Raw genomic sequence first — 10,320 nt, forward strand, 5'->3', positions numbered from 1 at the left:
TATATATATATATATATATATATTTTTTTTTTTTTATTATTGTGAAGTAAAAGGGATGAATAGTGATTCTCTCTCTCTTTGCGCGGACACAAAGACCTCTTAGCAAAGTTAATTTGCAGTCGAGTTTGTGGTCACCAGGATCAATGGCACGGATACTATGACGATGCTAAAAATAACATTATTTTCTGTGTTTGGTGTAATCCAATGTGTTTATGCAGTTAAAGGTACAAAAAACACATTATTTTCCACATACCGTACATTATTGTTGCTCCTCTCTGCACTGCCTTTCTGAAACGCGTCGATTTTTACAAAGCTCATTGTTCTAAAAAGCACGGTGTGCTATGGTTGGTCAGCTATCCAGTGCATTGTGATTGGCCGAATACCTCAAGTGTGTGACAGAAATGTTATGCCCCTTACCATATTTGGAAACATGGTGGCGATGGCGACAATACTACAGCGAGAATAAAAGTTACGCCTTCTTTCTTTGCATATACATTTGGGCAGTGTTATGCAAATCTTCCAACACAGTGACGTAGATTCGTGGGGGCGTGTTTAAATGAGGCGTTTTAGGTAGGCGTGGTTGAGTCTTAACTTTTAGAAAGAATACCTCTTTGGCTTTGAGACTTTAATCTTTGTGACCTTACGGATCTTATCTATTCACAGCTTGTAACACTCCAAAGAAAAAGGAAAACATATAATCGCGTCATATGACCCCTTTAATTATTATTAGAAGAATAATCCTGGACTGCCCCTGCTCTCCTGGCCTCCTGGTGGTACAGTACGACACGTACGGCTCGGCTTGGTTTGCGTTTCCACTGCAGTTCAGTACCGCTTTAGAGGGGGTGGGATTATTCACATCTATTGCTGCGACTCCTGAAAAACTTTTTCATTCCGTGTCGCCCCATCAAGCTCGCTGGCTCCGCTCCTCTGCCATCAACGAGAGGAACGTATGTACTTCCTCAACAGACAACGAAACAGCCACTTTTTGGTTGTTAAAAAAGGTGCGCTTGTTCAAAACAGTTGCGTTCGATCCTTTGCTGGCTGTGCTGATTTAAATCTAGCGGTTCTGTTGTGTTTGTGTCGCTAGTTCAGTGACGCAGGTAGTGACGATTCTCTCTGGCCAATCCGTGATCAGCAGAGTTTACATGTCACGTTTTGGTAAGGTACGGTTCACTTGGAACCTCAACCGAGGTGGTACTAAAAAAAGTACCCGGTACCAGCTCTGTACCCAGTGGAAAACCCCCCAAAAGTGAACCGTACCGAGCCGTACCATGCAGTGGAAAAGCGCCAATAGCAGGCTCATAATTGTATGGCTGTGGACCGTTATACGAGTAAAAATCAGGTCCTGGCATACTTTTATTTATTTTTTTAAATGTCTCATTTCACTCAAGAAATATTACACCATGGATCTCACATTTTGCATTGACTTAAAATTAGGGATTCACCGGGCCCGATACTGAGCTCCTGTACTTGTACTTGTTAAAATGCCCCGATACCAAATGCCGATACCACACAGCATGTGATAAGTGCCATATTCAGACAAAGAAACACCGACAACCGACAGCAGAATGGAGTTATTAGAGATTAAGGATGTCTATGAAGTATATGTATGCAGTGAATATAATGTTAAACATTCAGTTTTAACGCCTGTATAGCTGATGTGCGCGAGCTGATAAGCAAAGCACACTGAGTGGATTTAGCGTAAAAATTGAAGTTCAGGTTTCCATGAACCTGGATGACAGCATGCCCAGGAGACTACAGGCTGTCATTAAGGCTAAGGGTTGCCCGACTAAGTATTGGTAGTTGTGTAAATACTGTCATACTAACAGCTGTCTGAATAATTTTTGGTTGATTGTAATCCATTACATACCTTTCTATCAAAGTTATCTAACATAATCAAGCTGAATTTGTTCTGACAGTTTAACTATGAGTTCTTGTCATATTTTATTACCATTTTCTAAACTATAGCGAATAAACTGTGATAATGTGAGAAATGTTGAAGGTGTCTAAATAAATGTTGGTTTGACTGTATCTATTTGATAAATGAAGTTAACCAACTAACATTATTTATACTCTTTTGGTTTCTGTACCCAATATTTAAAAAATTTACAAATGCAATACAAATATTGGTATCGGTATCGGCAAGTACCAAAAATAAAAGTATCGTATCGGGCGAGTACTGGAAAAAGTGGTATCGGTGCATCCCTACTTAAAATGCATATGTATGTTTTCTCAGAGTGAAGAATCAGTAGAGAGGCCCATACAGGATCCTGAGCCTCAGAACGTGGAGGTAAATAAACATAAAAGGGTTTGATGGTGATTTACAATGAAATTGCTTTGCAGACCAGACATATACATACTTGCCTTTGGAAATTTAACATAGGGTTTGGCTGATAGACGATGCCATCGTCCATCGCTGATTGCTGACAGACATCACGATGTTAAGTTGACATCGTGATACCCCCCCCCCCCCCCCCCCCCCCCCCACGCGTTATTTGTTTCACGCTTCGGGCACACCCCTAGCCCCGCCCCCCGATGTTGTTGTCCATCACGATGTTTCACTGTAGACATCGCCCAACCCTAGTTTAACAGCCTGTTCTCATGTACTGTATGGTCTCATATATAACGCCTCCCATACATGGTTCAGATGGGGGACAGCCTCTCTCCAACACCTGCTACTACAGCAGAAGAAGCTCTGGCCTCCTCCCAGGATGCAGGAGCAGTGGGAGGTCCAGCTAGGGAAGGAGAGGGAGCTGTTGGAGGAGAGGAAACAGCAAGAGATGCTGAAGCCTGGGCAGCTGCATTGCCTCCTGTGAGTTTATTTTCTTTCGTTCACTCTAAAAACAATGTGTCCACCAAAACATGCTATTTCTGCAGATTTAGTACCTTAAATTCAACTACATTTTTTGAAAATGTAACCTACTTGAGGCACCCGGTGGCATCCTTGTGTAGCACTTTTTGCCAGTCAGATCAGGGAAGATTGAAAGTGAGACTGAATGTTATTCTGAGTGTGGGTTTGATGTGCTGTGGTGTTTGCAGGAGTGGGTTCCTATTATCAGACAAGATCAGATCAGTCAGAGGAAGATGAAGGCCCAGCCTCCTCTGTCTGATGCATATCTTCTTGGGATGCCAGCAAAGCGCAGGAAGGTAAATGTTCAGTTTCGTGCGGCTACATGTAAACATTGAGATAATGTACACATTTGCTGATGTCTTTGTATTCATTCAGACTGGTTTGCCTCTCCTGAAGCATCACAATAAACAACATTTTTCTTATTGTGTGTCTCCTAGATGGTAAAGAGTGACGGCCCAAAACTGTCACTCACTGAGGCAGTGAGTCAAGCCGCCAAGTCAGTCGGTGTAACACCCATCTCCGCTCCCAATGCACTACAAGAGGATTTAGAAAAACCAGAACTTCAAGAAGCATACAGTGAACAGGTACCTTGTGTGAAAATATATTTTCATATGTCTTGAAATAGACATAATAATGTGCAAACATATGTGCTCAAGTTCCTATAACTGGATTTTTGTTCATTATGCATGTCAGGATTGTGAAATACTGATTTGAATCGAGGCAGCAAACTGGATGTTTTATGTCTAAACAGTCTTTATTAAGTTTTATTTCAATTTTTACTTTGACAATTTTAGTACAAGTTTTAATAAAAAAAATGTATGTTAATGTCAAATTAAAATGAACAACTAGCTGAAATAATGTGTTTCGGTTTTAGTTAACTATAATAACCTTTTTTTGACGTTCTTAATATATACATTTTTCAGTATTAGTTACCCATAAACTTTCAATACACACAAAACATGGGGCATTTCCAAAAACATACAAGCCACCATTATTTTAAATATAGCATTTATAAAATAGCATAACATATACTGTATATATTTTTTTAACAAGTATTATTTATTTATATATATATATTGTTTTTTTTTTATCAGCTGAAAAACGACATCAAGAAACGAGTAAAGGAGGACCCAGATTACAATTCCAGACGGTTTCCTAACACACATCAAGTATTTTCTCCAGACTCATAACTTTTGTACCTGCCAGCTTACATGTGTTCACCTCAGCCCTGTTCCTTTTGTGGGGTATGTGTTTTATTTGCACAGTTATGTATTGTCAGATGACTTCACACCCCACATTTATGTTTATACCTTTTATTAATTGACTGATTATCTGCTTGCTGATCCTAATCAGCAGATGTGCTGTTGTACGTGTTGATCATGTGTGGCTGGAGGTGCTGAGTGTGAGCTACACACTGACCATCTGACAAGTGTCTTGTCCTGGTCAATACAGACATGCGTGTTAGAGCCTGTCTTTAAGCCACCTACCAGCATGCTGTATCAGAACTGTTGTGTTTTTATGATTCAGTCTGATGAATAACAGTGTTCTAACTGAATTCCGAGGAAAGACATAATGAGAACTGATAATGTAGAAAAGCTACATTGCTGCAATGATGCTGTTGTTTAAAGCTTTATTGATTATATAACGTTTTGCCTTGCCTTTCACCTCTCCCATTACTCTGCTATGGCTTTATGATACATTGCAAAAAATAATAAGAACTATGTCATTTGGAACCATGAATGTAAAATGCCTGAGATTAAACAATTTTGCACCGGTTTAGTGCATATATGCATTATTTTTAATTTTTTCAATCACAGTTCATTTTGTATTCAGTTGTAGAAATTAAGTCATTCAAATTTTAACTTTATTGTCATAGAATAAAATGTACCAAAACAATGCTATTTTTAGAATGTTTTATGAAAGTATGAATTTCCACCCCTTTGGGATGTTTATGGATACTTGAAGGAATAGTTCAGAAAAAAATGAAAATGTGCTCACCCTAAGGTCGTTATTTAGATGAGTTTGTTTCTTCATCTGAACAGATCTGTGGGAACTTAGCATTAACTTAGCAGCACTTAAACTTACATCACTTGCTCACCAATGGGTCCTCTTATGTAATGGCCTACATCATTTTAAAATTTTCCCGGTCTACTGACATTTGTTATGACATTTGTTGTCCGCTGCAAACATCACAATGCTCATGATGAAATTTAATTAACTCTATAATAAGTAAATCCACTTCACCAGCTAATAACAGTGATGCTATAGCAAATATAGAGCTACTGCAGAAACGGAAGTTTAAATTCAAAATTCTAAAGATGGTTGCAAACTTTTTTCTCTGACTCATAAGGTCTAGATTTTTGTTGTTTGGGGAGTGTCATCTGATTTGCTCCAGATAGTGCTGTTCTGATTGGTGCACAGTATTTTAAAAAGCACGTCATCACCTCCACTGGAGAAAGTTAGATTTTTATAGTGCAGAGTTTGTATGTGTTCGAGACTGTACTGCTTTGTAAGAAAAAGTGAAGACGTCGAAGATCTTGATGAAGAATAACTTTTATTACAGAATAGTAGTGACAAAGTACATGTAGTACCTTGGGTTCAACGGAGTCAGACTGAACCCCGAACATCCTAAGCTCAAATCATTTTATACAGTATTACGTTTATCTTCCCTCTCAACATGTAAATTAAGTTTAGTTTTAAATGTAAATTGCGGATGACAATTAAAGTGATAGTCTTCCGTTCCCACATCCTCGGTAGACTCAAGTGGGAAGAACCAAATGTTAAGGTGATAAGATTAAACAGAATCCATAGCAGTTATTTCATGTACCCTTTTGGTCAGCAGATGGTTCTTTACGACCTGCTGCTTCTCCCATGCTATCTCCGGAGGTAATGTTACTATTTACATATGATTAAGATCGGAAAGAACTATATTTATGATAATTAAGCTCTTTGTAGAGAAAGGAGCATAGTTTAATACACAATTTGGAGTGGAAGCTGGGTCGAGGCAGACTATAATTTCTTACAGTCCCCTCTTTGATGCTCTTAACCCAAAAGAAGCATCACATCCACTCCCTTGCACAGATTACACCTCCCTTCCAGGGCAGGTGCCCAGTAGCGGTGTAGCCCTGCCTTAGGTCGCCCCCCTCTGGCCAAAGGAGAATCTTACCTGTCTTTGGGCATACATCTCATGCACACTGCTGGTTACAACTCCGTTTCATTTGAGCAAAATTATCACAGGGATTTTTTATTATCACAGGGTTTGTTTAAATTTGGAAAATGTTTCTAGGGTTTGGAAGAGGTAATCAAGAACCATCACAACCAATGGGAGCGCTCAGTATTGATCATTGAACTATCTGCAATTTGACGTTTCACCATAGAGCACATACAACATAACATCATGCATTGGCACATAATTAGAAAGATACAAACACAAACGGAAAGTAAAAGTTACATCCCAAATCAAACCAGAGTATGCAATGACTAAATCTCCATCATGCATTTGTTTAGTTAAAGCCTTATCCTTCTCACCAAGACCTTGTTGAGCTTTAACAATGTGGTTATCAGATATTAACACCTTCTGAATTTACTTTTTCTAATCTCTTTGGTCTCTGATGGAAACCGTTAGATAATCTAGAACATTCTCGCCTGCCGAATGCAGCAACTGGATGTCTAGGTTCTGCAGCTTTCATTTGACTTCTTGCATTGAAATACTGTTTCATTTTGGAAATGATTTGCTCGTATGGTGTATTTACATCTACATGTAGAGCAATGGCTTCTCGCATGTGTGAACTACTTTGTGCAATCAATGCAGACTTAAACATTAGATTTTGTTTAGTTGCATTGGGCAAAGCACTGTAACAGCTAAACATTTCCCACAACCTGGATGCAAATGCTTGAGGGTGTTTTCCTATTTCCATTGTCACCTCAGTTATCTTTCTCAAGTTAACCAAATTAGTCCCAGCAAGTCTAAGTACAGCTTCTCTCCTTGCACCTTTGTCTGCTCTTTTGTCACGAACTTCCTGTGAGAGAGCACTGGTTAATGAGCGTGGTATGCAAATCATAAGAAGTCTACAAGCATCTTCATCTGACACACTATAAACCTCCACTACCTTCTCCAGTTTTGACAAAAACTCTACTGGATCCATGTTATCAGGCTCAAAAGAACCCACTGCTGTAATAAGACTTTGAAAGTCCATAAAAGACAGTTGTCTAACAGCTTGGCCATTTTAATTTCTTTGATCAAGAACCCTCTCATTTCCAGTCTGTCTTGTTTGTACTGGTGCTATTGGGAATCTCACAGAATCATCTGCGGAATTATGTCGACTAATGGCTTCCTTGCAGTTCTTCTCCTCATATTCAGAATTGGATTGAACATTTACCAACTGTCTAGTTGTCCATTCATACAAACATCTAAATGTTTCCATCTCTGTTTCAGACTTTGAAATTTCTTTTCTCAATTTCACTATCTGTTCCTTCAAAATAATCTCTTCAGCCTCGCAATTTCTCAATGACATGACAGAATTTAGCTTGACAATTTAGCAACTTGTTTTCAGTTAGAATTTATTCTAATCTTTTCTTAGTTACTTTGTATGAGGCAAAAAGAGCTTGAAGTGCATTAGCAACTTTTCCCTCTTTGTTTTGAGGCATTTTGGGACAATTTTTGAATCGAGACATAGCCCACTCGTAGGGGTCATCTGCCTTCTCTATCCCATCAAACATTCCCACTGAGCCGTGCTTAGCGATGTATTTAACTATCAACTCTGCCATTTTCACAATCTTATTGAATTGTGTTCAGCAATTCAATAGGCTTATTTTCCTTCACTGACTGAACATTATCCAGTTTCTTTAAGATACCTGTTAGTCTATGAACAAGATAGCCACACTACGTTGGGTCTCTAAACTTTTCTACACTAAACACTAAACTACACTACACTAAAAATTTAACACTGTCACAGTAGCCTACGTCGGATAAAAACCACACTACTTCGGGTTTTATGTTATATTTTTAAAACAGTTTACTTAGCCACAGTTCCTCGGGCTCAAAATAATATTTATCAGATTAAAACAGTGCCACAATACGTCGGGCAAAAACCACACTGCTTCGGGTTACTGCTTTAAACTAAAGAGTTACGTCGGACTCACTATACTATAACACAACTATCATGAAATAATTCTGTGATCACACTATGTCGGATCAATTCAGTTACTTTAGAATTCAATCAGAATTATAACATCTTCATAGTTAGTTTAAACTACGTTAGAAACTTAAAACTTCAGACACGACAGATCTAATACAACTCTGCCACCACACTGCATCGGGTTGATTCATTCTGCTTTTTTGAAACTCCTGGGCTGGGTGGCTCGCCAATGTAAGAAAAAGTGAAGACGTCGAAGATCTTGAAGAACAACTTTTATTACAGAATAGTAGTGACAAAGTACATGTAGCCTAGTACCTTGGGTTCAACGGAGTCAGACTGAACCCCGAACATCCTAAGCTCAAATCATTTTATACAGTATTACGTTTATCTTCCCTCTCAACATGTAAATTAAGTTTAGATTTAAATGTAAATTGTGGATGACAATTAAAGTGATAGTCTTCCGTTCCCACATCCTCGGTAGACTCAAGTGGGAAGAACCAAATGTTAAGGTGATAAGATTAAACAGAATCCATAGCAGTTATTTCATGTACCCTTTTGGTCAGCAGATGGTTCTTTACGACCTGCTGCTTCTCCCATGCTATCTCCGGAGGTAATGTTACTATTTACATATGATTAAGATCGGAAAGAACTATCTATATGATAATTAAGCTCTTTGTAGAGAAAGGAGCATAGTTTAATACACAATTTGGAGTGGAAGCTGGGTCAAGGCAGACTATAATTTCTTACAGCTTGTTTGAGATAAAAATAGTTTGTATCTGAGGAACTGTGTTGGTGTATTTGACCCCTTTGTCTGTTTTATGATACTGACTTTGGATTGCCCTCTCAATTTGTAATCACTATGTAATCATGTCATCTTTGTCATGGGGATTCTCCCTTTAGTGGAACACTAAAGATCTTAGTTCCAAGTGATAGTGTTCAAAACTGGCAAGGTGTCGTCCAACTTGGCATGGTGTTCCCAGAGATGTGCTAAAAGAGTATAAAAGTGTGCCCCAGGTTATAAAATAAAATAAGATAAACTTTTATTTGTCCTTTATACCTTTTTAAATTTCCATGCTACAGCAGCAAAAAAGAAGTGCAAATTTAAAACAAATAACAACAACAACAATTGCCCCCCCTGGCCTTTGTCAATCATGTCCTCCTTATAATCCCCAAACACTTGATTGGCTTTATGACTCTCTATCCTCTCCACCTGTAGCTGGTGTGTGGTGAGCGCACTGGCGCCGTTGTCCTGTGGCTGCCGTCGCATCATCCAAGTGGATGCTGCACACTGGTGGTGGTTGAGGAGAGACCCCCCACATGATTGTAAATCACTTTGGGTTTACATCAATACACAATAAAGCGCTATATAAATGCATCATTCATTCATTCAACAATAATAATAATTACTCTGTCAAACAAACAAATTGCACTAGATTATTATAGTTTAAATTATTGTTATTGCACAGTTTCACAATTGCCATTGCACAAAATTTAAAGTATTATTATTTCACAATTTAAGAATCAGTATTGGCAATGTGTATTATAGTAATTGACAATGTATTATTATGGTAACTGCCTGGTTCACTGGGAGCAGCTCTGATTGTAAAGTCTCATAGCAGTAAGGAGAAAATACCTTTATCGCTCCTTCAGACGTTTAGGATGTAACAGTCTGTCACTGAAGGAGCTTCTCAGAGATGAGACTGTTTCATACAGTGGGATTCTTCTCCAACAAGGATGATCGCTTGGCAACCATCCTTCTTTCTCCCACCTCCTGTACTGTGTCCAGGGGCATCCCCAGGACTGAGCTGGCCTTCCTGATCAATTTGTCTCATCTCTTCCTATATGCAGTATAGATACTGCTGCACCAGCAGACCACTCCATAGAAGATGGCTGAAGCCACCATAGAGTCAACAAAAATCTTTAGTAGGGATCCCTGCACACCGAAAGACCTTAAAGGGTTAGTTCACCAAAAAAATTAAAATTAGCCCATGATTTACTCACTCTCAAGGCATCCTAGGTGTATATGACTTTTTTCTTTCAGACGAATCCAGTCGGAGTTATATTAAAAAATGTCTTTTATCTTCCAAGCTTTAGAATGGCACCCAGTGGGTGTTACAGTACATCAGTCCAAAAGAAGTGAAATTAAGCATACATCCATAGTAAAACGTGCTTCACATGGCTCCGGGGGGTGAATAAAGACCTCCTTTAGCGAATCGATGCGTTCTTGTAAGAAACATATCCATTTTTAAAACGTTATAACCACTTTTCTGTAGCTTGCGCTAACTATTGTACGCGGAAGCCGTTCCGGGCGGATTACGTAGGACGTATGCC

General features: G+C 38.8%; 1 protein-coding gene across 4 annotated transcripts in view; it reads left to right on the forward strand.

The window, feature by feature from the left end:
* Window positions 1–4,818, forward strand: part of LOC107586923 (large proline-rich protein BAG6-like) — a 16,650-nt gene extending 11,832 nt beyond the window's left edge. For 2 of the 4 annotated variants that reach the window (XM_016274505.1, XM_016274500.1), the window contains exons 21-25: window positions 2,237–2,290; window positions 2,648–2,812; window positions 3,040–3,147; window positions 3,289–3,435; window positions 3,946–4,817. In XM_016274505.1, coding sequence (XP_016129991.1) covers window positions 2,237–2,290; window positions 2,648–2,812; window positions 3,040–3,147; window positions 3,289–3,435; window positions 3,946–4,041 — 570 coding nt within the window. In that variant the 3' untranslated portion in view covers window positions 4,042–4,817. Of the gene's footprint in view, window positions 1–2,236; window positions 2,291–2,647; window positions 2,813–3,039; window positions 3,148–3,288; window positions 3,436–3,945 lie in introns of all 4 variants that reach the window. The other 2 variants (XM_016274492.1, XM_016274484.1) reach the window with 1 other exon arrangement.
* Window positions 4,819–10,320: the final 5,502 nt, after the last annotated feature.

The sequence above is a fragment of the Sinocyclocheilus grahami genome, unplaced genomic scaffold (genome assembly GCF_001515645.1).
Source record: "Sinocyclocheilus grahami isolate Dianchi unplaced genomic scaffold, SAMN03320097.WGS_v1.1 scaffold6.1, whole genome shotgun sequence".
Lineage (NCBI taxonomy): Eukaryota > Metazoa > Chordata > Actinopteri > Cypriniformes > Cyprinidae > Sinocyclocheilus > Sinocyclocheilus grahami.